The sequence below is a fragment of the Lepidochelys kempii genome, chromosome 27 (genome assembly GCF_965140265.1).
Source record: "Lepidochelys kempii isolate rLepKem1 chromosome 27, rLepKem1.hap2, whole genome shotgun sequence".
NCBI lineage: Eukaryota > Metazoa > Chordata > Testudines > Cheloniidae > Lepidochelys > Lepidochelys kempii.
Window position 1 is genome coordinate 18988712 of NC_133282.1, and position 27594 is coordinate 19016305.

Sequence of the window (27594 nt, forward strand, 5' to 3'; positions counted from 1 at the left end):
CTGTGCTTCGCTGCACCCTCACACCAGCCCAGTTGTTCCCCACGTCTGGCCCAACACTAATACACAGTAACCCCTTCGTATAACTTCTTCTTATCCTTCTATTAAAACATAGATGGATTTGAGCTTGCACTGGTACTGTCTCCTAGGAGTGCTGCTCTACGCTACGTTCAGTTGCTGTACTGTACTCCGCGTCTTTCCTGCTTTGATTGTATCATGGATACAATTGCGTGATATAAAACCAGTTCTTAGGTGCAAGGTGAGGCTAGCAAGGAAAGGGGGGGGAAAGCTCTCAAGACTGGAGACCTCACCTTGGTGAGGAATGTGCTGCAGGAAGGTTCCTTTCTCTCATTACTCTCTTCCCTTTGACAAATGGTTTTGGGTTTTTGTTTGTTTGTTTTTTGTCTGTGTCTGGCTGAGATCATGCAGGAAGCCACAAATACAGCCCTCCTAAACCACAGAGAGCCTTATGAGACTAAACTGGCATCGACACAAGTGGTTTAATTGTAGCAGTGCTGATAAAATGTTGGCATTTAGCACAAAAATGTGTGTGCACCTTTAAATTTACTTTTGAAAACCTTTCTGGACTCCCAGGGCGACACTGACGCAGCTGAGAGCCAGGACGTGGCTGGGTGCCTGTGCTAGAAACCTTCTGGGAAGGTTAATTAAGGCTCTTGTTTGTTTTTTCCTATTGATGACTCTTGGATTCAGAATGAGAAGAGAGGTTACGTTCTGTATGAAACCTTAAGTCAGAATTCCCTTGCTCTTGCATGTTAGCTTAATTTATAGCTGTGGGTTTAGCAGTTTACCCCCGGGAGCTGGTCTAGCTCTGCTGTGCGAGATGCAGCTGTGAAGTTCTCACTGGGGGCTTCCTGTCCTGGGAGAAGTGTGTGCTGCCGAAAGGTCCCTCTGTCTTGAGAGAGAGAAAGAGGGTCTTTCCCTTTGCAGGAGCAGCAGCAGCAGCGAACTGGTTGGCAGGGCAGCTGTTGGAGGTGGCAGAGCAAGGGATGAAATAATGAAGTGGAAAAGCTTCAGCTACCAGTGTTTACCTAGAGGCAGAAACTGTGGAGGCTGAATACACAAAGCGATGGTGCAGAGCTGGGGAATTACTGAACTGATGTGTCTGCATTAAAGTCCTTCCGAACACCCAGTAACAAAAGTTCAGCTAAAGCTTTAGGGCCTGTTAACAGCAGGGTACTACCTGGGCTACACCAGCGTAGTGCAGCGGTGAATCAGACACTTGGCTTGCTAGGGAATAAAGTGAGAGCAGAAAATCCTGTCATTCTTATGGCTTTTTGTGTGTGCGCATTGAGTTTTGTTATCCAGAATAATTGCCTCGGATTTGCTTGGGGGAGTTTCTGAACTGTAAAACCTTGAGGCCTGTCCCCAGTTGTGAAAGTGTGCGATTGTTAGAGGCCAATGGCTCCGCGGTGGGCGTCTGCCTCTCAGAATTAAAAACGTCAGCTTTCGAGCACACGGCAGCATGTTTGACGCACTCGGTGTTTTTTAGGAATTTTCCAGAACATTTGCTTTGATCTTACAAATGTTAAAATTAAATGATGTGATGAAATGGCTTTAGAGGTGTGTACATGTATTGTACGCCTGCATCACGCTCTGTGACACACTCAGTTCTACCCTTTTTTCCTTTTTAACAAAAGAAGTGAGTTTTATCCAACATTTATCTCCCTTTCTTCTTTGCTGTGAATGGATTTTGATTCGTTCTCTCTCCTTCAGAAACATGTAAACCCTTTTAAAATGGGTTATTGTGGAGAGAGTCACTAGATAGCTTCCCAGATAAATTCCCTTCCTTTGCAACTTGAATTTGAAATATACAAGAGCTAGTTCTTCAATAAATGGTCCTGCAAAACAGCACGCACCAATTTCCCCCCATAATCAAACTGATATTTTTAGCTGTAGACTGTGAACTGCTGTGGAATTTCCACTTCCCTTTGGAGACACTTGTCAACAGAAGCTTTTGGTAAAATAAGTTTCACACAATAGCAAATGGAAGCAGCTGAGCTGATGGGATCTGGAGCAGCTAATTGCCCCGCTGGTGCAGAGTGACTGTCCGCAGGATGCTCTTTCTCTAGACTGGGGGCTACCCACTGCCACTTTTAACCGGCTTCCAAGCAGGGAGTATTGTTCCTGCTAAATTCCATCCTCCGCAGGAGGGAAGGGTGCTGCTGGGTATCTCTTCCTTTTGAGACGATGGTTTATAGTTTTCTCACTCGCCAACTCCTGGTGACTGAAGCTGAAGCCCTGGGCTTCCACCCTCCTGGGATTTGTAGAGACCTGAGCTGGGGAGCTGTCTGTCAGTTTTTTTTCCTTTGCAATTAGGTAGTTGTGAAAGTGTGTAGAGCCGCCAGGGGTGGTCCCGTAACAGGCCCTACCGCAAGAGCACTCTTGTTAGAAAACTCCCTCTACTGGAGCTAAATGAAGCCACGGCTTATCGAACTGTCCAAGATGCCTGTTGATGATTGTGTTCTAAACTAGGATATTGTGTGCAGCTCCTGGGAGTAGCTTGCCTGAGGCTAACAGAGCCAGGTGACGTGTGGAGGAGGCTGGCTAATGTAGGCCTATCAGGCTGAATTTGCCCCTCTTACTAAGTGGCAAATCCAGGCTCTGACATTAGCAGCTGGCAAGGGAACAGGTAAATCTAGTTAGGGAAACGTTATTGGAGGGTGAATGGCAGCGATGAGGAATCAAATTAATCCCAAATCATACTGCGGACTTGGATTTTCTCTTGAAAATCTTTTAACCCTTAACTCTCCATTCAGTTTTTCATAGTTGGAAGGTGACCCTGGCCTAGAATAGAATTCTTGGCCCTGAAAAGCCTTCAGCGAGCGTAAAGCCTCCTGTGCAGGTGAGGCCAGTGCACCCCGTCTGCAGGAATTTCACCCCAGATCCTGAGAACTCAAACATACATTCAACAATGAAGAGAAAAGGAGATTGGTTCAGGTCCCCCCCGCAGACGTCAGTCGTGTTCAGTGTTTGTTTCTTTGTGCGTCAGTCCTACACCCAGCCACGGCATGAGAGTGAAATAGTGTTAGGTGCCATTTTACAGCACCGGAGGGATGGCCGTTCCTCCCCCCACCTCTGTATTTTTGAAACCATGAAGAAACAGTTTGATGCCTTTACATGAAAGGAGACGGGGAAGCGGGGACAGCCCACCTGTCAGTCTGGAGAAGAGGAGCATTTCGCTGGAGGGAGGGGGACCTGTGGCGTTGGGAACAGCTTTGCTGGACCCAGGACTCCAGTGGGGAGCTGCAGTGCTCTCATTGCAGAGGAGAGAGTGCTTTGCTGCCCTTCGGCCTCACGGCGCCTGCATTCTGACCTCTCTGCTCACTGAGGTGCATGTGCAGCTGGCTCTGCACAGTCCGGAAGTACCGGTTGCGCTGGGAAACTCTCATGTTTGTCTTGTGACCCTGGTAAATAATCTCCCCCATCGGGCCTTGCTCCCTCCGCGGATCTCAGGAGTGGTGCCTGAAATCTGATGTGGGAAAGGGTTTTTCCCCCTCCCCTGCCAAGCGTAGCGAGAAAACCTGCAGCCAGCTGTTAAAAGGGCTGGGGAAGTTAGTGACCCCTCAGGACATTTTTGCTGAGGTGAGGCTGTGACATTTCCAGGCCTCTGAGCGGGTCTCCACTGCGTGGACTGATAGCTGGCCAGGTGACAGGGCTAGGCAGGTTGGGTTTTTTTTGGTGATGGGGTGGGGGATTGCCTTCTGTGAAGCTCCAGGTATTGGTCACTGGCCTTGCTGGCCCAGTGGTCTGATTGGCTATGGAAAATCTTGCTCTCTATGCCAGTGGCTGGTGGGTCAGCAAGTCCCTTTCTCTCTCCAGTAGTGCAGTGGCTGAAAGCGCTTGCCCTCTTCCCGGTGACCTAGCTCTCCAGCTGAATCCTGAAAGGGGGCGACTCAGAGTTTGCAAACTGAACGCTCCTTCTGCCCACTCCCTGCCAACAGTCCCTGCTGCCCCCGTGTATCTCCCGTGTGGTTACTGCAGCCAGCTCGCACCAGAGTGACTTTCTCTCATCCACCTCCCTTTCTCCTCCATGGCTCTGGCAGTAGTGTTCCTTCCCCAGCACGCCCTCCTTTGCCCTGGTTACTGGATTTGGAGAAACGGCCTCAGATGACACATGGGTGAGGAACCCCTTTCCGAGGCTGTGGGACAAGCAGCAAGTCAATGGGGTTTGGTCGGGCTGGGATTTAATCCCTGTGTTCTCTCCTCTTAAAGGGCAGGAAGTGAGCCAAGTAATCCGAGGCCTCCTTTGTGCTGTGGCGTTCAGACCCCTGCAGTCAAAGCCTCTGCTGGTGCAAACAGCCAGCACCCCTTGACATCGGTAGAGCTGCATTCATGCCCTACGGCGCCCCTCGGGCAGACCGCAAAGCTGCAGTTTGCACTGGGGCAGCTTATCCTTGCTTGGACCCCGGGTACGCCTTGCTGACGCACATCGCGCGCTGCCTGTTGATGCTAGGGGTAGCTACACCAACGGTGTCATTCGTGTGGATCCTGGCCTGACTCTGTGCTTTACACTGGCTCCGATTCGGCCCCCCTAAAGGCAGTTAGGCTGAAAATAATGGGCCCCAGAATTCACCCCCCGTAGGAGGGACAATGGGAGTTGTAGTGTAGCTAGAACTCCGTCGCTTGCAGCAGCGGGGCTGCTTAGGCACAGGATTGCAGGTCGTGGTTTTGCCTCAGTGGTTGTGCTTTCAGGACAAGAATAACACAGTGAATCTGGAATTCTCCCGCCTTCCTTCTGGCGTTCAGCAAGCAGGCTGACTTGCTGTGGTCTGGAGTGTGGGAACCCACAGCTTCTGATAACAAATCCCTCTTCAGTGGGAGCTCTTGAGGAATGTTGATGAGATTAAGGAGCTGAATAGGGCTGGGGTCTAAGGGTGACCTCGCCATGGATTCTTGGAGCTTTCTCATTCCCAAAGTCCCAGTGCAAGTGCCTGCAAGATCACCACTGCGGGTTCTTTTAGTGCAAGGGAAAGGACAAGAGAGTTCAGTGCCACTCGCTCTCCGAGGCAGAGGAGAAATGCGGAGCTGCTCTTTCATCCCAGAATAACTCCCCAAATGCCCCCCATTAACATACTTGTGTCCTGCCTCTGAACAAATAAGTAGTTAAGCCTAAAAATATGTGCAGCTGGCTCACATTCTCATGCAGGTCAATAACCAATCGGACAAGCAGTTTAAGGAGTCGCAGGGCTAGCAGCAGAAATGCTGATGCTTGAAATAGATTTCCTGTGTGTCTGGGAAGATGCTAGCAGAGGCTGATTTCCCTGCAAAGGGATGGCCCAGGGGCCATTTAGCAGGACAGAGGGTAAATGGGATTGGAGCAGCTCCATGCAGCAGTGAAGCGAGGGGATGTTGGGGTGCTGCATGGCACAACAGTGAAGGTTTTCTGCCTAGCAGTGCGGTTCTGGCCCCCACATGGCAGGGGCAGGGCGTGGCTCTCTGCAGTGACAGGCCTTTCTCCATCTCACAGGCGGGCTGGCAGGCTAACCTTCCTACAGGCTTATAAAGCATGCGGAGATTTGCTGGTGGACGGGGCTGGAGAGACCGTAGTGATGGGAGTGTGACCTGGTTTAGGAGTTAGAGGCGGGTGTTAAGGGGCTGTGCCGCAGCTTAAGAGCGATAGGTTCATTCCCTGCTCTGACACCCGCCCCCGGGGGACCTTGGCCCAGTCACTTGCTCTCTCCGGACCATGCTTCCCCTTCTGTACAATGGGAAGAATAATGCTCCCCTTCCCCAGCTCTGTCCCTCTTGTAGTTGGGCTGTAAGCGCTTTGGGGCAGGGACTGTCTCTTCCTCAGCACATCTGCAGCACCCGGCTGAATGGGCCTGACTGGGGTTGCTAGAGCAATACACAGCAATACAAATAACTGTAAGGGTGAGGGGCGGTTTCCTATCATGGCAGGTGACATAAACAGAACTGCAGAAAGCCCCCTGGAGCAGCAAGTCCCCTAGGACTCTGGGCCCTGCGGTAGCTTATCTTTATAATAGCAAAGGGGCAGAGGCAGCCAGACTGGTAACGAGAATCCCACGTCTTTTCCCTTCCAGAAATGCAAATAAACTTCTGTCTCGTCCATGGGGGCGGGAGCTGCGGGGGAATACCAGAGTCCTGATTTAAGGGGGTTGGGGGGGCAGATCGCACAAGGTAAAACTCACTGTGAATGAGCCGGAAAGACATGCATTCCAGGACTCTGCTCCATTTGGGAATGGTGAGGATGCAGCATTCCTTTAATGCCAGGCTTTCCAGAGAAATAAAGTGCACAAGTTTATGAGCTCCAGCCTTTAGTGCAGGCAGAAGCCCCCGTGCTCTTACCCAGGCTGCCAGCCATTTGCCACTTACACACGTGGAACTTGAAGCGTGGAGCATCTCCGCTCTTTGGGAGATAATTGCATGAGCTCGGTCGGCCCCAGAGACATTTCCCTGTGAAGCACAGTGGCGTGGTGCCTGGACCAAGCTATGCTGAGGGAACCTGTGGGTTTGCCACTCCCATTCCTTGCTGTAATCCAGGGACTGGATTAGGAGGCACCAGGGAGAATCTGGAATGTCCTTGCGGTGCGTAAAGCCCCTGGCCTCTGGATGTGTCACAGTCACGTCCAGAGACTTTTCTCATTCATCTACTTAATCAGCTGCCACCAGCGTGATTCTAGCATCTGGCTGGAGAAACTGCCTGAGCTGGAGCCAGTGCCAGTCACTCTGAGAACTGGCTGCCAGAGCGTCGCCAGCCAGGCAACCAGAGACCACCAAGCCCTGCGTGTTCACGTATCCATTCTCACTGGCCTGGGGAGCCAATCTCCATTCCTTTCCCAAGCCAGGCCATCTGCATAACACAACATGCTCTGAGGCCTTTAAAACTGCTCCCTGGGACTCCTTGAGACAGCTGCCATCCGGGGTGGAGACCCGCCTGCTCCACTGAAACCCTGCAGAGCAAACTGCACAGGCTGCAGAGGGGGCCTGGGGCTTTCATTGATGGCTCTGGTCCTGGCTTCCCTAAACGAAATGTGCAAAGCGGAGTGTGCTGAACGTCTGGAAACGCCCTCTGCCCAACCCCTCCCAGTCCCAGTGCTCCCCAGGAGAAGGGAAGGGGCTGGGCTCTCAGTGTGGTGTGCAGCAAAGCTCGCCTGATGGACCTTCTGGAGCCACTCCTTCCTGGCGTGCCTGGGCTTGCTGGGGGCTGAAGACATACAACAAGAGTGGGGGTGTGAACCACTGCGGTTCTCTCCCTCCATGAGCTGCCACATCCATGGTGAGAATTTGGCCCCAGCTCCCTGACCCTCGCCTCGACTGGGGGATTCCTCTGCCAAGAACTGCGCAAGCTGGACTTCCTGTGAGTGAGAACTGCTCAGTAACGAGGCCTGGCGAGAGGCCCAGAAATGGCCCCCCAAAGTGTCTGAGTTGATTAGCTATTGTCTTGGTCATGCACTTTCCAGACGATTGCTTCTTCTGCCTGGTGTTCACAGACCTCGGGGTTAGAGCAACTTCGCAGGAGCAGCAGCAGTGTCCGGCCAGGCGCAAATCTCCACTCCGACTCTTGTGGGATTAGGCCGTTCAATCGCCTCCCCTAGGTCCCCACCGAGGACTGGCCTAAAGGTGGCTGAATTGATCACGTTAAGCTGTAACTTCTGCAGAGCAATTCAGAGCGTCCTTGGCCAGAGCTCCTTCTGAAGTCCCTGGGCGTCTTGTGTCCCTGTGATCAATGCCATTCATGGAGGAGTCGAGAGATGCTTCAGCAGGTGCATGTTGGGAAAGTCCTGCTTGTTTGGTTGTGTTGGGGATGGCGTTTTGATGAGGGGGTTGGCTGCAGCTGGGTTTCTCTATGTTGCATTGGTGGTTTTCATAACGTCAGGGTGCCCAGAGCAGCAGATAGATGTCTTCCTGCTTGTTTTACGTGGCAAGAAATAAACAAAATGGGGATAAGACTTTGTGAAGGGCTTTGAGATCTCTGGGTGAAAAAGGCTAGAGAAGGGCCAGGTACAAGCATTGCACTGCAGACATGGAACCGCCTCCAGCTGCAGCTGGGGAGCAGGGTGGAGGTTGGAGTGTCCCTGCTTCTCTTCTCCCTTGTTTCACTAGATCCATTTCACTTTTGGTGCCACTGACCTTTATTTTTGATGATAATAATAATAGTTGCTCCTTGCTGCATTTTGCCACTTGTGCTGCTAACATCCCTACTCTGGAATCTGGTACATGCTTTTGGGTTTCCTGGCTGCTTTTGGGCTTCCTGGCTGCTCAGCTGTCATGCCATCCCAATTAGCAGGGCCCTGGTTGCTGGCTTGCCTGGGTTTGTCACCAGAATTCTTCGCTTCCTGCCTCTGCCACCTGTCATGATTCCTGGCTTGAACTGGGATGTACACCATGCCACTGCTTGAAATATGCTCCTTGTGTCAGCACGGACTGCATTATCAACCCACTGCACACCATGAGCAGCGAGGCTGGGGTATTGGATCCTTGACCTCTCTTTGTGCCCAGCTGAGTTGGGGTCAGGAGGACACTCAGCAATCTGCTCTGGAATATCGCTGCTGCCTGCGGATCAATTGACAAGAAATTCCTCTGACTTTTGTTCAGGGGGAACGGGGCTTGTTTCAGATTAGGAGAACGAAGCTGATCTCTGAGCCAATGAAAGAAAGCTGACTTGACATGTACTGCTCTATAAAAAGCCGCAGTAGCTAATTCCTTGGCCCCCTGCTTATATTGACCATCAGTTCTAGCTATAAAGAGGTGGGACATTTAAATAGTCTGCTCTGTTGTATTCCAGAGACATCCAGCCAGTTCTCTTTAAATGCTACCTTTTCTTTGTAGTTTAAGGATTGTCATGTCGTTAGGGCAGGGACCCTGCCTTCCTGCACATCTGCAAAGAGTCTGTCAGATTGCTGGGGCTATATAAATACCAGCCGTTCTCTTGTGAAGCTTTTATTAAATGCCATCTACAATGCCCCTGTTAAAAGTGGGCCTGCATTGGTTCCGAGGGCACAAAGTGCCCTTCCTATGGATCTGGCTGGATGGCTTTTCCACTGGATGCGCAGCTTGGAAGCAGGTGTATTCCTGAGAGTTTCTGCAAGATGGGAAGATGCATCAGAAGGAATTACAGAGAGTGGGACAGAAAAAGCTCCCAGTCCAGATGGCTGGCATCGCCAGCAGCTGAGTGCTTTGTTTTCAGGCCAGCCCCCGAGTAAAGGATCTGGGGGGATGTGTCTGCAGTTGGTGCACATGGATTCCTGTAGCTATTGCTGGGCACTGCACACACACACATCACAATGAAGGGATCTCTCCAGGGCTGGGCCTATCCCGAGCTGGCAAGGCTAGTGGCTGGATTCCCATGACATGCTCGCTTCCTGTAAATGCCAGCTGGCTTTTTCCAGACAAATAGTAAAGAGCATGCAAACCCCCAAACCGCCCCACACTTGGGACGAGGCGTGTCCTCGCAAGGCTGTTTAACCAGCTCTTCAAGGCTGGGCTGCTTTTCCCTGCACTCTCGCGGTGTTCAGCTGGCCCTCGGTAGCTGCCAGGAGACGTGGGAGAGCATCCCCTCTCAGTGCATCTGCAGAGAAAATGGCACCAAACATTTCTTAGAAAATCAGCTGGCCGGTTCCCAGCTCCCCATGGGGACTGGCCTGGCTGTTATTTACCAAAGACTTCTGGGAAGGCTGCCACTTCTGTCCCTTTCATTCACTGTCAGGTTTTCAGTCCAGGGTCTTTTACATTTCTTTACTTCCCCTTGGACAGGTCCTGGGAGGGGGACAATAGCAGGGCTGTTATATACGATCTGTGCCTTTCTCATGCAAATAAGCTGCCTGCTGCAGGAGGCTCCATTCAAGGACACCTCAAAGCACAAAGGTGGATGCGGGAGAGAGAAACCCAACTGCATTTATCGCTCAGAAGGGCTTTGCTCAGGCCTGTGAATTGCAGGACTTTGCAGAGGGCAGAAAGGGAGCAAGGAAGGGCCAGACAGGCGGTGGCATCTGCAGCAAAGAGGGAGTGTCTCTTTTGGGGGATGGAGCTGTGCAGAGCTGTGGCAGTGCGGCCTTTTGTGGCCTGCCGAAAAGTCTGTAACTTGCTTTGATCCCGGCCCCGCTAACTGTTTACACTGGGTTCAGGCATGTCTCTGAGTTCTCCTCCTTCTAAGACCAAGCTGAGGAGTGCTAGCAGAGTGAGGAGGGGCCAGCAGTCCACAAAAAAATAGTTTGTATGCATGAAGCCCACTTCCCTCTGGCTTGCCTTGGAGCATCATGTTCCCTCCCCTGTTCTGCTCTTATCCCATCTGGGGGCCACTTGTTGCAGCCGGAAGAACATCCTGTCCTGATGCAGCAGGGAGATGACTCGCTGCTCCCCAGTGCATGGCTGTGTCACAGAGGAGGCTGCATCTTCAGCCCCTGGCACCCAGAGCCCGCAGAGCCCAGTTCTGCTCCCTTGTGCAGCTCTGTACCTGGCAGAGGTGTTCCCAGGCTGCTGCCGTGGCAGGAAGCTGGATGCCACCTGACTGGCGTCTGTAGATTCACTCCAAGCCCCCATCTGTGCTGCCTCTGGCCTGGCAGGCAAAGGCTGTGAGCCCAGTGCTCATCCACCCATTCGCTCTTCCTATGTCACTGCCTCGGTGCAGCCCTTCACCTTGGGCTAGACCCTTGTCAGAGCTCATGAGTAGGGCTATGTGCCGAGCACAGGTGGTTGGGAGACCTCCAGGGGGAAACTTGGGTGCTGCAGGAAGTGGTCTTTTCCCCAGGAGGGGGCGCACTTCCCTCTGACTAGGTGTGGACGACTGCCCTGGGGTGATGCTAGGGGGGCATTGTGCTGGTGAGCTGTGACCCACATGTGGATGTCACAGATCCCATGGCTGCCCCGGCGGGGCTCTGCTTTCCTGGTCGGTCCTGCTGGGGTAATCACAGTCGGCCGTCCTCCGTGTCCAAGGCACTTACCTGGCCCCTGTCACTGTAGTATCTGACCCCTCACAATCTTTCATACATCTGTCCTCACTCTTTGGGAAAGCAGGGCTATTATCCCAGTGGCGAGGCAGAGAGACTCGGTGACTGGCCTGAGGTCACAGGGAGTCTGTGGTGCAGGAGAGAACTGAACCCATGTCTCCTAAGCCCCAGACTGGTGCTCTGACCATCCTTCCTCAGTGTTGTCCTTCTTTATTCCCCGTCCCAAATGACTGTAGATTTGCTGTCCACTGTCTTCCAGCCTGAGGGAGGCTGGGTGAAGTATTCCTTTATCCCATGCGTTTGTAAAGCATGTTGGGATTTTCACAGGATGAATAAAATCTCCTATTATTATTATTTATTAACACCTCCATCCTCGCTGGACCTGCTGGGGCAGTGACTAATCGGGAAAGCAGTTGCATTTAGCTGGCACTTCATGTAATATTAACTCAGGGATTGTAGCACTCAAAATTGTAAATCGGCTGGATTGGCGAGGCTGCGTGTGATTGAATGCTGTGCTTGTTCCAAAGCTGAGCTTTGTTCTCACGCTAGTCCTCATCCATCCCCCAACCGCCCAGGGTTTCCCAGCCAGCCTGGGGGGGATGTTTGCTGGGAAGGGTGTGTATCAGAGTCACTCCTGTGTATTCACAGCCTTTGCGGCTAGAAAATGAATCCTCTGTCCAGCTAACTGCCAAGCAGTATCTCCCATCCACTTCATATAGCCAAGAAGGGCGAGAATGCTGACCTAAGGCCAGAGGGGTGGGGGCTGCAGGGGTTGCTATGTCCCCCTGTTACATGTTCCTGATGTGCTGGAGATCCTGCAGTGCAAGGTGCTGGGAAGATGTGTGTTATTTACAGCTATGGCCACATGGCCTCCCGTGTGTGTGATCTGAGCTGGGAGTGGGCCTTGGAGTGGAAATGGTGCGTTAGATAGCCTGCTGCCATGCCAGGACTGGCAGAAATGGTGTGAACCCTCTGCACAGAGCTGGGGCCTTCTGTCAGCACCAGGCGAGGAAAACGAGCCGAGCACCCTCCCCGCACAAAGCAGAGGCTGAGGGTGCTCAGCTAATGGGCTTGTTCGCCATATGCCTGGGAGCTGGGATTCTTCTGGTGCAGGGGGAGCGTTCTCGGCAGGCTCTGCAATCTGTGGGCTGGCTTTGCGCCTTGTGCTTGGCATCCAGCACTTCAGCGAGCTGGCTGGAGCTGCTGGCTTGCTCTGTGAAGGACGTTCTTGGCAGGACTCCACGATGCACTGCAGCATCTGTGGGTTCTGGAGGAAGAGGTTTTTACAGCAAATCCTCTGGGTAGAGTGTGAGGCTCAAAGATTCAGGCCCCTCGGCAGCTTTCTGTGCTGCATAAGCTAGGGCTGGTGGGGACCTCCTGCCCAGCCTGCTGGGGCTCTGGATCCATATTCGCTGTCCCAGCTTGGAACATGCTAGTGTTGGCTGGAGGGGCCCCGTGCTCCGAGTCTCATCATTCAGAACAGCTGAGAAGCAGCAAACTGAGATTAGCACTGTTTTGGTGTAAAGGCAACAGCACATTGCAGTCCCTTGCCCAACAACAGGAGACTCCCTGGCTGAGTCACAACCCCCAGCATGGTGCTGCTAAGGGAGAGGAGCTAGTCACCTCTGAATTTCAGACGCTTTGTTTTATTTTTGACAGTGACTTTGGTGACTGTCTAGTTTTCTCTCTTTAATCATGGACAGATGTCCATGAATCTTATTTCCTGCAGACCTGGATCCAAAAGGGAGCATGTCCTAGGCAGTCCTGGCAGGCTGGCTCCATGGACCCATGAGCCCATGCACACCTTGGAAAGCGCTAAACCGTAGGTCTCCAGGGCGTCTCGCTGGAATCCTTGAAAGGCGTAGAGTGGTCAGCAAGCCAGAGTCTGTTGGGGGGACCAGGGTCTTTGATTGTCAAAGTGTTGGCTGCAGAAATTCTAAAATGGCCCCTCAGGCGAATTTGAAAGTCATTTCCCTGAAAGACCATTGGAAAGCCTGGGTCTTAGGGAGATGTGAAACCAAGCCTTCCTCCGCCTCCAAACCCCTCTGGCTTTGGGGCCCTTAGGGCAGGCAGAGACTGCTCCGGCCTTTGCTGTTCATGGCTGGAACAGACTCTGGAAAGCGGGCGGGTTTCTGGACCAGCCAGGAGTGACATGAGTGTGACTTCAACCTCTGCTTCTGTGCCTCTGCCAAGCTCCTGAGTTGGGAGCAGCCTGTCAGGGGGTGCAAAGGCCATTCTGGCCTGGAGCCTCCTCCCCGTCAGCGGGAGGCCCCCGCTGCCCTGGCAGCCCCTGAACAGCGAGCGCATGCTCACGCGGTGGGAGAAGCTGCTGAAGTGTGTGTGTGTGACTCAGGAGGGTAGTGACTAAATCAAGGGCCGTGCTCCATTAGTCAGCAGCCCCGCAGGATGCGCTGCAGGAAATGGCATGTTGCTAGGATACAGTTGGCTGTAGCAATGACTGTGCTCAGAGGAGCCGAAATCTCCTGCACAAAAGGGAAAGTTGCCCAGACTGGAAGAGAGGAGGAGGCATCCAGAGACCTTTCTTTAAAACTTGAACTCTAACAAGAGGGTGTGTGGGGCAGGGTGTCGGGGGAGGATGGGGGGCCTCCTGCCCAGGGGGGGTGAGGGTGCAGTCCTGCCCACACAGGGGGATAAAGGCTCTATACCGACTCTGTCCAAGTTCCTTTCTGAGCACGCAGAGATCTGTGTTGGGTCCCATGTCCGTTAGCTGGGTCCCAGTGCAGCCGGGAGGGCCCCGTGACCGGTTCCAACAGCAGAGCCCGTGTCTATCATTGCCCAGACTGTAACAGAGCTCAAGCTGCCCAACTGGCTTTGGAAGAGGGGCCTGGAAACCAGCTGCCTAGTGGAGCTCAGCCCTGCAGGGTTCTGGCCACCTTAACCAGCAGCCTCCGATTCTGTGGGAGTAGGGGCCACTCTGTGCTCCGGGGACAGCTGGGAAGGGGAGGGATGGCTGGTGCCAGACCTGCCAGCCACAGACAAGGTGATTCAGGCCTAAGGTTGGGTCGGGACTCTCCAGATGGATCCGCAGGGTGCAGCATTCCCGGGGCTCCTTCAGCTGCTCTCTCAGCCTGCTGGCTGCTGCCTCCACAGACCAGACCAGAGTGTTCCCACGGGGAACCCCAGGGGCGGGCCAGGCTGTCGGGCAGTTATGGCAGGTGGGAGCACAGGCAGCTGGCTTGCCCTGCAACTAGGGTGCTGGCTGGGCATCCTCTAGCTTCTAGTGCGATGTGCAGGGGGCTCTCTCGTGCAGGCTGGTGGTGACTCTCCCTCTTGGGCCTGGAGCCTTAACTGGCCCAGACTGGAGCATCTGAGTCAGATCACTCAAAAGCAGGTGCCCTGTGCTGGAGCTGTCGTAGGCTGGGGCCACCCTCATTTTGCAGTGAGTCTGAACTTCTCCAGTCCCCAGGAGTCCTGAGTGCTCAGCACTTCTGGAAAATCCGGCTCAAGGCATTTTGGGCTCCCAGAATGGGAGACGCCTCCCCAGATGGGGATCACTCTAGGAGAGATGTGACCCTAATGAACGGCGGACATCTGGGATTAACAGATGCACTGTGGAGCTGTCAGGAGCTGCTCCCTCATGTCCTATCCCTGCGGCTTTGGCTCTGGATAAGACATGCCTGGTAAAGTGTTGATTGATTCGTACAGTTTGCAGTGTTCCTGTGGCTGTGTTTGGGTCCCAGGCTTGAGAGAGACAAGGTGGGTGAGGAAAGCACGTCTCTTTAACTAGCGGAAGTTGGTCCAATAAAACTTGTTACCTCACCCACCTCGTCTCTGCAGTGAGTGGTGGGCTGATTCCTGTCTGGCTCCCCATCCCCAGCCCTCTAGGTTTCCTGAACGCTCACTTGTGGCACCACACTATCAGACCCGTGATCTGTTGACCTCCTCTCCATGGTTCGGGGGATTCTAACATGCAGCCCATGACTCCGCTGTGTTTCAGTACCAGGCCTCGGCATTCAGCACTCCACCAGAGAGCAGATGGCAGCCATGCACAGCACCTGTGGGACTGGTCTTAGGGTTCTGGCATGGCCCTTGGCTGGGCAGAGTTGATGTATCCTTCTCTGATAGTGGGAGGGCTCTGTGAGGTTAGCACATGTGCTCCGTTAGGATTCCCCTAAAGCCCTAAAGGGCTGCCTGCTCTGCTGTGGAATGGGGAGATCAGAATGTTCTCCCTCTCCGGGGCTGAACCGGGAATCAATAGGGCTCTGTGCTCAGCTTGTCTGCGCAGACGAGGAAACCCTGCTCCAAGTGGCTTATTTCCCCCTCCCGCCATGGAGGAGAAGGATATTTCAATGGGAGACAGTTTGGGTCAGGGCCTTGTCCTCTTATCTGCCAAGCTCCCAGTAGGTGCTATGCGTCCCGGCTCATGTGGCAGAGCCTTCTCTTAGCCAGCAACAGGGGAGGAGAGCTAGATTCTCATGACTAGAAACTCCAGCAGAGAATTAGCCTATTCTCCTCTCGCCCTTCCGGAAATGTGAACTGTCATCCATAATTCATCAGATGCTGCGCTCCATCAAGGGGCCATTTGACACCCGGCCTGGGTGCTCTGACTCCCTCCCTCGCAGTGGGAAAGTGCCGGCCAAGAGTATTCCCAAGGGGCTGCCGACAGGAAGTGTGTCCTGTTTCCGCACCCTCGGGGTGGGGGATTCTTTTGGCAAAAGAGGGAAAAAGAATAGTGAATTCAACAAGGACTCGGGTGTCTCTGCTTCTCCGTTTCATAAATGAACAGCTGCTGCTCATCCCTCCCGGAAGCTTAAGCCATTGTAAAGCCAAATATAAAACTGTAACAGTGGTTTTAAGTAGCAGTGAGCTGATTGCTCCATTACTGTTTACTGAGGCATTTACAATCGCACACAGAATGCACTTCAAATAAAAACGTGATGGGATGCTGACTTTAATGGCTGACATTTGCATTTGAGGGCTGGCTGGGTGGGGAGCAGTGCAGGCATCCTGCCAGCTCCACCAGAAACCCTGCGGAATCCAGAGTCGGAGTTACTCTATTTATGGCCCAGTCTCCAAACACGGCCCATTTTTATGTACCAAAAAAGGGAATCTGGCTGACTGACGATTTTATGTTTTCCTCCAGGTCATTGATAAAAATGTTAAATAGGGCAAAGCCAAGAACAGATCCCTGCAGGATCCCACTAGAAACACACCTGCTCAGTGATGATTCCCTGTTTATAGTTACATTTTCAGATCTATCTGTTAGCTGGCTTTTAATCCATTTAATGGGCCATGTTAATTTTATATCATTCTAGTTTTTAATCAGAATGTCATGTGGTACCAATCAAACACCTTACAGGAATTTTAGTATATTACATCAACACAATCACCTTTATCAACCGAACTTGTAATCTCATACAAAAAATATCAGATTAGTTTGACAGGTTCTATTGTCCATAAACCCAGACAGAGTGGCATTACTTACATTACCTGGGCAGTTCTGTAGCAACATCACCACCACCAGATGTGCCTGGAATTAACAATTTGGCACCTGGGAGAGCGAACAGGTCTACCTGCCTGGCTTGCCCTCACCAGGCTCCAGGAATAACTGACCGCCTCGCTGCTGTCTGGCACAATCCAGGGGTGTGGAGCATGTCTAACAGCTCACCTCCCTCTCTCTGTTGCAGGCTCAGCGTATTATGACAACGTCCGCCCCTTGGCCTACCCTGATTCGGACGCCGTGCTCCTCTGCTTTGACATCAGCCGCCCAGAGACGCTGGACAGTGTACTCAAGAAGGTCAGTGTCTGGTGCTCCGTCGTGGCCGCTGTCCCATGAAGCAGGCTGTGTCATTACAGCCCAGGGTGCCACTCTGGGAATTTGTAGCCCAAGGCCTGTGGAAATGAGGTCAGGGCATTGCCATGGGCCAGGTGAATGCCCCGTCGACCCTCTAGGTCCGACTGTGTGTCCTGGCCATTGTCTAACACCCAGCTCGGAATGGTGTCGGGCTCTCCGCTCACAGGGACGGGGCCCTGAGTGGTGGGGCAAGATGGCCTGTGCACACTTGCTCACCTGGTGCGCTTTCCCCCTCCCCCAGGGTGCTCATACTGCCTGGGAAAGGACCAGCTCTTTCCTGCAGTGAGGCTCTTGATACCTGAGCCCTTCTGGAGGGGCCAGTCCTCTGCCGTGAGCCAGGTCAGAGGTCACTTTTCTCATCCCTACCCTTGACAGCGGCTGCTGCCTCCCCCCACCTGGGCTGCAGCAGAAAGTGACACATTTCAAACTGAAAGGCACCCATATGAATAGTGCAGCTCCTGGATGGCTGGAGAAGGGAGTGTGTGCATAGGAGTGGGGTGGCTTGGTGGGTGTTCTGTTTTTAATGAAGCCCTCGGAAAGTACTGTGCATCTCAAAGGCCTGGTTAGCACCCCCAGCAGCCGGCGTGCTAGGAATTAGTTCACGAGAGTCGAGAAGTGGGCCTGGTGCTTATTTTCTTGTGACTGGAGAGTTCATTAGCTGGCTCAGTCCCCCTCAGGTCAGCGTATGCACCGTGGAGAGGGTGGCGGTCAACTCCCCACAGACTGACAACAAAAATAACCAGCTGTGCCGCTGAATCTCAGACCTGTCTGAGAATAAGATGAATTGGCATGAGGTTGTTGGCCAGGCAGGGAGGCAGAGGGCCATGGTTAGTCCATGGGCACTTGGACGCTGCCTGCCACGGGCCACTGGCAGCATAAATCTGAGCTGACCGGTCAAGCTTCTCCACTAGCAGCTAGAGGTTTGTCTAGTGAAAGTTTAGCACCTTCCAGCAAAGCTGTTCTGTGTGGCTGGTAATAGTATGTCAGATCTTTAGAGCTACCCAGGGATAACAGATTTTGGGTAGAACTTCAGCAGACCTGCATGCACTATGTGGTACAGAGATGGGAGGCTACCAGGGACAACCTGCAGCACTGCAAGGAACGGTGCCGGGGAAGCACTTCCCTCTGAGTTAGCACTGAGTGACCCAACGTCCCAGAATTTTGCCTATGGGTATCATGCTGTCGGAGCAGCATCCTTTTTGGTGAGCTGCAAAACCCACATCTGTGACCCGATAGCACTTCCTGTTACCCTAGCATCCTGGCCAAACTCGGATGGGCCATTACATTCCCTCGGCTGAGATTCCTCCTGCAGTTTCCTGCAGTTCTCACTGCGGTGCACCATTGCTGTGCTCTGTGAAATAGCTGCTCTATCCCTCTCCGGAGCGGCGCCATGGCTGATATCTGCTTTGAAAAGCACTTTGGAGTCCCGTGGAGCGAAAGGCCCTGCAGAAATCTAAGAGATCGCTATTGTTGCTCCCGCTAACAAGCCCCAAGTTACTGGACTGGCCCAGACACTGGCTTCTGAATAAGTCACGTTGTGGTGTCTGGCCTGGTGACCCCCACAAAGTTTTGCCAACTGCTGAGCTGAAGCAAATGCCTCTTGTTCAGCTGTTCCTGCTGATAGGGAGCACTGGGAGGTGGGGCTGGGACTGCAAAATCCTGGCAAAGGGGACAAAGACCCTTAACAACTCGCTCAGTGTTTGAATCCAAATCAGCTCCCTGGATCTGGCTCTCGCTGTTTAGAGGGCGGCAGGCTGCATGTGGACGGTAAGGAGACTCATTGCCCAGTTTAAGGATCTGCAGAATAATAGCAACAGCAAATCATGTCTACCTTAATGAGCAAGAAACCCACTAATTATCCTGAGCCGGCATTTATTTATGGCCCTGTTTGCATACACTTCTGTGCTGTTAAATGCAAGATGTTCCCTGCACAGCCTTCCCAGATGCCTCAAATACTATTAGGCAATGCCTTTTTGATATGGCAACTTAAAATAAACCCTAAAACACCAGGGATTTCTTAAGTACCTCTGAGTAGATGCCTTGTTTCCTTTGGCGCAGGTTTTGCAGCCTTCAGAGGTGAGGAGAATGCCTAAGACACCATGAAGTGGAAATAGGGTTTAGCTTTTGATATCAAATTAGTAAGGATAATAAAGCTGCCTAATAAAGCCCTGGGCCAAGATGCTAATTCAGCAGAGGAATCTTTTTACTATCACAGCCCGTCTGATGCCTGGGATGCAAAACCTGAACGAGCATTTGATTCGTGGAGCCCTAGTTTGTCACAGCATGTCACACTGAGGGGGAAGGAGCCACCTGAGAGAATCCAAACAAACAGCTTGCTAGTATATACAGCCTGGGCTTTCGTGGTGCAGTGCCTTAATCCTGACAGGTCTTGGTAGTGCAGCCCTGTGTCTGGGACCCACGGCAAACTCCAGTCCCAGTGTCCCCCTCCAGCATCTGCCTCATGCAGATTAACTTCTGCCTGGTTACAGACCAGAATCAGGCCCCTCTCTCCCAGTGTAGGGGACTGTCATTTTGGGGCTGCAATAGTTTGGAGCCTAGTTCGGGTGACCCTGCTGCTCCACCTTCTCCAGGATCGGGATCTCTATCCCTTGGATGAATGCTGATGTTTATGTTCAAGCTACAAAGGAATTTTAGGCACCTGCCATCCAAAGCCTCTGAGTCATGGCAACTGGCAGTGATGTCCAAGACCGTGGAATCTCCCGTGAGCTGTGCAATCAGCTGCTGGGGCAGCGGAATTGCTGAGCAGCACAGAGGCTGCCTGTGTCCCTGGCCACAGGTGTGGACAGTCTGTGGGGAAGCAAACACTGAGGCCCACCCTCCTGGTGGAATAGATGGTTTCTCTCCCTCTAAGTCCAGCTGTGGCTGCTCTGCCCTGATGTTTGCAGAATGAAACCGGTGCTATTCTGAGCCATGTATTTTTCCATCAGACCGTGGGCACCAGGTCGTCTTTTAATTGCCTGGAATATTTTCCCATCGGCTCCTCTAGTAGGATATTGCTAGTTCTGAGTGAAGGCTGGATGAGTTGAGATGCTGGGAGTTTCTGCTCACTGTCTGCCTGCACCTCCCAGCACTGAGCACCGAAGCCAGGTAGCTGACTCCAGATCACAGCAAGGGCGACCTAGACAAATCTTCTTTGGGGAGGGGTAGAGGGCGGAGAGGTCACAGGGGATGGTTTTATTTTCTGCTGCAGCCACTGAGCTGCATGCTGGAGCTTCAGAAGCTGCCAGTTAGAGCAGAGGAAATGGCCGTTTGATGCCCTAGCCTATTCCTTCCAGGGCTCCCAGTTCCTAAGGCCACTGGCCACGGCTGTGTTCTGAAGTCTGACAGGCAAACCAATTCCGTGTTTGCTGTGTAAATAGCTCCCTGCTGACTGGGGTGTCTTGGAAACAGTTGTGCAGAGGGCTCAGCTGGGGCACCCTTTGAAGTGCCAGATCTGTGCACCAGACTGTGTGGTCATTACTCTTCCTTAGTTGAGCCCAGAAGAGGCTTCCTGGGGGCCCACAGTGGGGGATGGGAGCTTAGGCTTAGCAGGTCTGCAAGGCACATCTGGAACAAGTGAGCAGAAAGCCCCCTATTCAAGAGACACTCTGCTAATTCCCTGCCTGTGACCATCAATAACGTGCCCTAGTGAGCTAATCGCCCTTCGAACAGCTGTGCCCCCAGCTTGGAAAGGGCATCTGCACTGGAGGGTTTTGCAGCTTTTTCCAGCCTCATCCCATTAAAGCCTCATGTTAGCTTCAAAAGGCGACTGTCCCTGTGTTTTCCCATCCTGGCCTCCAGGTACCCAGCCACTCCCTGCATGTGCGCTGGCTGAGTGTTTTGTAATGGGATACGGCAAAGTCCCCTCTGGCGTGTCTAGCTTCAGCGAATCCAGGTGCGATCTTGCATACCCCTTTCCCTCCCACCCCTGTGTCTCATGGACCCCGGGCTTCTTTGACATCAGTCCCCCTGATTTGGGGTTGCTGGGGCTCCTACCCTGGCAGGGTAAATCCACGTCAGCAGCATCTGGTTAGGGACGCCTGTTCCGAAGCGAGCGCCCACGCAAACTCGTGGGGTGGGGGCGGCATGGGCCAGGGCCCTGGCGTGCAGCCTGGAGAAGGCTGAGGCCTCTCCCTCACTGGGAGCCCAATGCCAGTCCGTAAATTGCAGGCTGGCTGACACTGAGCCAAGCCAGGGAGCTGAGAGTGAGGGTGGAGCTGGTGGATCAGAGAGATTTTTCCCTGAGGGAAACTTGCCTGGGCTGGGGGCCAGCTGCCGCTAACTGAAGACCAGGGTGGGCAGGGGGAAAAATGGGAGCCTGTCAGCTGCAGCTGCCTGGAGTCTCTGGGGAGCCCCCTGCCAGCCGGCTGCAGGTAACCTGCTGAAAGCAGCGCCCCACCCCTGTGGAGCACAGCTCCAGCGACGGGGCCTTGGGGTTCTTGCTCCGTTCTGTGCTGACTGGGCCAGGTGGGGTCCTCTGATACACTGCCTGCCAGCCAGCATGGAGCACTGTGTTCTGGTGGAAGGGGTGGGCACGGATGGGGAGCCAGGACTCCTGGGTTCTCTCCCCAGCTTGGAGAGGGGAGTAGGTCCTAGTGGGTTAGAGCGGGCGGGGCGGACAGGGAGCCAGGACTCCTGTGTTCACTCCCTGCCCAGAGCCGGGGAGAGGAGCTGGAAGACGTGTCCGACACACAGTACTATTACAATTGCCCTTGCCTGCTTTCCTGAGGTGCCCCCATTAGGCCCCCCTGCTGGCAGCAAGGGGCTGTGCCCAAAGGGCTAGAGTCTGCTAATGCCCCTTGCTGGCTCCTGCTGTGCCCTGGGTGGCTGTCTTGCTGCCAGGATGCAGGTGCGGGGCGGGGAGAGCCCTAGCCCCTCTCGGTGAGAGCCCTGCGAGGTGCCATTGAACCCCGCCCCTGTGTTGCTCTCTCCCGCAGTGGCAAGGGGAGACCCAGGAGTTCTGCCCCAACGCGAAGATCGTGCTGGTTGGCTGCAAGCTGGACATGCGGACAGATCTGAACACCCTCCGGGAGCTCTCCAAGCAGCGCCTCATCCCCGTCACACACGAGCAGGTGAGCTTCTCCAGGAGACTCCAGGGGGTGGGGTATGCCCCAAGTCCTGCTAGCTACAGGAAGCCCTGCTGATGGACAGGAGCTGGGCTGCATGCCCTCTGTTGTGCTGGGACCAGCAGCCAGGCCTCTCTGCCTGCTCCAGAGCAGGTGTTGCCCAGGCTTGATGGAGCAGGCAGCTCTGGCTCGCAGACGCTCTTCTCTCCACCCTCAGTGTGAGCTGGGTATATTCTTAGCCCTCTCGCTGAATATTCAGGTTGCGGGCGCCTCCCAGGAGCCGTTATTCTGGTTCGCACCTAGCAGCTAAAATTACTTTCCTAGAAGGTGATGAAGACACTTGGTCTCACCTATAGAGTGGGTGGTAACGGCAGAGGGGGTGGGGCTGCTCTGAGGTGGGAGGGCTCCCTGGGCTCCAGCAGGAAGCTCTTTCTCCACTCGGTGACCAGGGTGACTTGCGGGGCTGGCTGCTGCAGACTAGGTGGAGTGAAAGCCCCAGGCCAGTGTTCGGTGACTGCAGTTGGGGGCAGAGCCCTAGTGCTGAATGTCGCTTATCTGAGCAGATCATGGGCCGTTGGAGGCTGTTACTGCTTCTGATCATGAGACCTCAGCTTGGAGGAAGCTGTGAGTAAGACAGAGTAAGACGGAGGATGCTGCTGTCTGTGGGTTCATCTGGCACCAGGGTTGAGCTTCATTCTGTCCTGCTGCATTAGTCCACCCCTCCAAGGAAGCCACTACTCAATTACCCCGAGACTGGCCCTTAGGTTGGGTGCCCCAGTGCAAGCCACATGATGATCCATTCGCTGTCAGGTGGGTTAACACATCCCTGAGTGTGGCACGTTCCTGCAGAGCATGCAGGAGTTGCGATCACAGATGGATTCAGTCCTGCCTTCTGCTGCTTTGGCACATGCTGCCCGGTACCCAATAACCTCTCCAGGGCACTGATGCCAATTCCGCCAGATGCATGGGAATTGCTGCACAGTCTTTGATTGGGGGGGGCAGGGAGAAGTTTTACCTGCCAGATTTCAAGGGAGTGAACTGGGGTGAAAGCTCCAAAGGAGAAATTCACCCTGTGCAGGGGGCCAGTGCAAGGCCCACTGAAGCTGAAGCCCTTTCCAATCTGTTTAATCAAATTGATGCAAACTGGCGCATGGCATGGACGCGTGTTTTGGTGCAAGAGCAGTTTTATTTCAGTTTGTCTTAAACCAGTTCTTAACTTCAGATTAGTTTACATCAGTTAACGTGGTTTAAACTGAAATCAGCACATCCACACAGCGGTTTGCATGGTTTAACATCCTGCCTTTGGTTAAATGGCACAACTGTGTGCAGCCAAGGCCTGAGACAGCAGCGCTTTGCCCCTGAGCTGAGTGCTCAGCCTCATCTCTTTGGCATTGCTGGGGGGTAAGGGGGGAGACACATGTTGCCCCGGCTGCATCCGTCACCCAGCTGCAGCCTCCTGGCATCCTCTTTAGAACTGTCAGGCTGTCCTTGCTTCCTGTGGGCTGAAACCTGTTCTCTGTTTATGGCACCACGGCGTCAGCTTGCAGGGGAGGGATAAATGATGCTGTGGTTTTGCTTGTTCAAGGTTGCTCACTGGGACAAGGGGATGATTTCCCCTCCGGGTTCACTACTAGGGTGTCAGTGCAGGTCGGGCAGCTGAGATGGTGTCACAAACATGCGTTGGAGACACAGAGCTCACAAGTCCTCCCATTGCCTCTTCTAGGTGCCAGGGCTGCAGTCATTTAAGGAGCAGGTGTCTGGCTGAGTGAACAAATTCCCACTTTTAGGCAGCATGGGTTCAGGGTCCACTATCCAGAAGTGGAGGGGAGGGATTCCGTCTGCCATGGGACCTGTGTGGGGTTAAGGCACTGGCCTGGGGAGCTCTTGGTTCAACATGTGACCTTGGAAAAGTCTCTACATCTCTCTGGGCCTCAGTTCCTTGCCTGTAAAATGGGGACAATAATCCAGCCTTTGTCTGTCTATTTGACAGGCCAGGGATGGTCTCAGTGTATACACAGCACCCAGCACAATGGGACCCCAATCTCCAGTAATTCACGGTAATAATGTGCCAATCACAAGAGAAGGGTCTAATAGATGGGAAGCTGCCTGGGCAGCCAGTGCCTGGTAACTCTGGGGCCCTTGCACCAGGACAAGCTGGGAGCAAAGGATAGGAGAAAAGAAAGAAGCTGTTCTGTGGGGTAAATGTTCTTGTAGTTAGAAGCAGGTGACGAGACCCAACCCCCCTGTTCTCTAACTGCCCATTGGGAGTTGGTGCCATTTATCTCGATTATCGAACCGCGGTGAGCACTGCAGTTACTGTCCCTCGTCTCCCCACAATGGCTGAGCGGCTCTAACTTCTGCTAGGAGCACAAAAAGGCCCTGCCCCTCTCCCTTGCTGGTGTCTCTGTGGGTAACGTGGTCCCAGCCCTACTGCTTGTTCAGGCTGGCCTGTGGAAACGGTACAGCCCTGCATGAGCTCCTGGAGCCCTGCCGAAGCATGAGCATCTAGCGTGGCAGAGCTCCGGCATGTGGAGCTGTCAGAGGCAGGGGTGGTGGAGTCAAGCCATTGCGTGTTCTTAATCCCAGGCCACGCTGCCTGCCCAGGGGCTGGGAATGTGAAGAACCTGTAATCGAATGCCTAGTTCGGGGGAGGAAATGCACCCCAGCCCTCTCGCGCCTCGGACGCCAAGCGAGAGGCAGGAGGAAAGGCCGCCTTGCCCTCCCGCCATCTGAGAATGGGCCCTCCTGCCTGTCACAGGCTGATTCTGCCCACAGCTGGGATATTAGTGAACCGGCACCTGACACCAGCGTTCCTGGCACTGCCGTCCCATTGGCACCTACAGTGCCGGCTGCTCAGGAGGCTTGTCTGTACCCAGCGCTCTCCCTGTTTGGAGAGGGGATGAATTAACGTTGTGTGAGAGCAGCTTCCCGCTGAGCTGCACTTACTGCCCGCAGCTGCCAGCACACGCAGGCTGATGCCGTGTGAACAGATGCTGCCAGTGGCTGCCATCCAAACGCTTCTCTCCCTTCCCCAACTCCTAGGGCAGCACGCTGGCACGGCAGGTGGGGGCAGTGGCCTACGTGGAATGCTCCTCCAAGGTCTCTGAGAACAGCGTGCGGGATGTCTTCCACGTAACCACGCTGGCCTCCGTGAACAGGATGCACAAGAATCTCAAGCGCAGCAACTCCAAGCGGGGACTGAAGCGGGCATCTCAGATGCCCAGCAGGACGGACTTGTTGAATGACACAGAGATCAGGAAAGACCGAGCCAAGAGCTGCTCCATCATGTGACAAATGGGCTGTAAATAGTGTGTGTGTGTGTGTGTGTGTGTGTGTGTGTGTGTGCGTGTGTGTGGTGTTCGTTTTGTACGGTAACGGGCCTAGACAAAGGCGCCAGCTGCCTTCCCAAGGCTTTTCTTTTAGTCTCTCTAGGTCTGAGAGACGCTAGCTGCAAATCAGGGTGCATGTGTCACCCCCCCCCCCACCATGGAGACTTCTGGATTGGCTGTTGCTGTGCTGACTGCTTGGGGTAAAGGAACCACTCAGCAGAGGAATATTCAGGTGCTGGAAAGTCTGTGCTGAAGTGAAAGGGGGGGGGGGGGAAAAAGCATGTGTGAGAATCTCCTGTACACACGTCTCCCTGTGTATGTGCGGCTGTACCCACACGCACACAGCCCGCGCGGGACAGGTGCTGGGGTCTGGAACGGAGGCCGGGGAAGTGGGGGGAACTGTCAGTGACAGTGTTCCTGGGCCAAAGAAATAATATCACAATAACCTTTTAGGACTAAAAGCAGCAGGTGAGTCAGTGGTGCCCAGCTGGTGACTCACCACTGGAAGGGCCTGGCTCCGGCTGTAAGGCAGGGTCACTGTAGGAAGTAGGAGATCTGGGTCAGTGAGCTGGGAGGGGAAGGCTCCCGGGGGTGGACTATAACCCAGTGGGGTTTTTAGTCAGCCCCTAGTGGAGGACAGATAATTTGCCCCTTCTGAGGCATTTTGAATTACATCAAACTCTGTTTAAATGATTGTGATCTACCCATGGGGAGACCTGGCCCCAGAGGAGAGGTCAGTCCCAGCCGATGCACCCTGTGAACTGTGGTTCCCTTTAGCAAGCAGGTGCTATTTGAGAGAATGTGTAGAGCAGCTGATAGCCGGGTGAGTAACCGTATTGCTCCCTGCCATGGGCAGCTGCACCCTGAAGCATGCAGCATCCGACAAAGCAATCCACAATAACTAACCAAATCCTGTTCTCCAGCCCTTCCCAGCTGCAGATCATGTTGCATGGTGCCCGTGTTTATTTGGTTTGAATCCTCGCCCCCCCTGCCTCCCATCTCCACTATACCAGTGGGAGGGATGGAACATCCTATCTTGCTAGCCCCCTGTAATCGGCCTGCTACTACCACCTCTCATGGCTTCTAATGTCCTCTAATGCCTTGGACTACAAGCTTAACTTTGACTTGATGTCACACAGACACTTTAAGGGAAAACACCAACCTCATTGCCTGGGCCCATCTGTGTTGATGGGCTGCAGGAATCTAATAAACAATGTCATTGGAAAACAGAAGGTGCTCGGCTGTTTCTTTTTAATGAATGCAGCAGAACTGGGCCCCTGCCCCTCAAAACGGGTTCATCATCTCATTCCTGGTGGTGTCACTGCGGGTCACACACACACGGGCCTGGCACAGGTGAGAGAAGCAGCATGTTAGACTGCACGCAGTCACTCTGGCAGCTCGATACTTGTCTAAGTCGACATGCATTCCGTCCTATGTCTCTAAACCATTCCCTAGGTTTGCAGCATGCTCCTCCGCCCTGTTAGCACTGGGGCAATGCAGGCCAGTGTAGGCTGCCCCAGACTTCGCTGTATCGCCCTTGGCAAGTGGCAATAATGATTGGCTCCTGATTTCAGTGGCAGCCAGTCTTGTTTTGAAGCAATGGAGAATCCACCTCTGCCCTCAGTAGTGTGGCACAATGGTTAATCACCTGCCTTATTTCTAACAGGAATTTTCCTGGGTGCCAGATTCTAGCCCTTGGGTCTCATTCTGCTGTCCTCCATGAGATTAAAGCACTGGCTAGTACCTGGTATCAGCTCCCTACGGAGGTACTTAGACACTGTTATCACGGCACCTCGCAAGCTTTTAGATAAACAGAATACGCTTTTTGCAGTCTCTCACTATCAGGCTTTTCCTCCAGCCCCTCAATCATTGTGGCTCTGTTTAGCACCCACTCCAATTTTTCAACAACCTTTTTAATATGTGGACACTGGAACTGTATAAATTAGTCCAGAATTGGGCTCACCAATGCTGCACAAAGAGGTAAAACCGCCTACCCGCTCTGCTGTTTATACAGCCCAGCATCGCATAGTCCTTTGTGCCACAGCATCACACTGGGAGCTTGTGCTGAGTGCCTTGTCCACCTTGACCCTTAAATCATTTTCAGCCATCGCTGCTTTCCAGGCTCTAGCTTTGCATTTGGCTGGAGTAACATGCATTTCATCTGAACAGGCCCAAGTTACTAAGCTTTGGGTCACCCGCCAATTTTATCAGCAGTGATTTTTTTATAATTGCTTCCAGCTCATTGCTGAAAACGTTTAATAGCATCAAACCTAGCACTGATCCCTGCTCTGCTCTGATAGAAACTCGCCCATTTGACACCAGTTCCCCACTGCTGGCTACTTTTTGAGGTCTGTCAGTTAGCCAGCAATTAATCAATTTCACACGTGCTTTCCTGGTAGCGTATAGTGCTAATTTTTTAATCGGAATGTCATGGTACTAAATCAAACACTTTATAAAAG

General features: G+C 53.4%; 1 protein-coding gene across 1 annotated transcript in view; it reads left to right on the forward strand.

Moving 5' to 3' along the window:
- Nucleotides 1-26367, forward strand: part of RND2 (Rho family GTPase 2) — a 28665-nt gene extending 2298 nt beyond the window's left edge. The window contains exons 3-5 of the mRNA XM_073325772.1: nt 16574-16683; nt 21678-21812; nt 24849-26367. Coding sequence (XP_073181873.1) covers nt 16574-16683; nt 21678-21812; nt 24849-25097 — 494 coding nt within the window. The 3' untranslated portion in view covers nt 25098-26367. The remainder of the gene's footprint in view (nt 1-16573; nt 16684-21677; nt 21813-24848) is intronic.
- The last annotated feature ends 1227 nt before the right edge of the window (nt 26368-27594 follow it).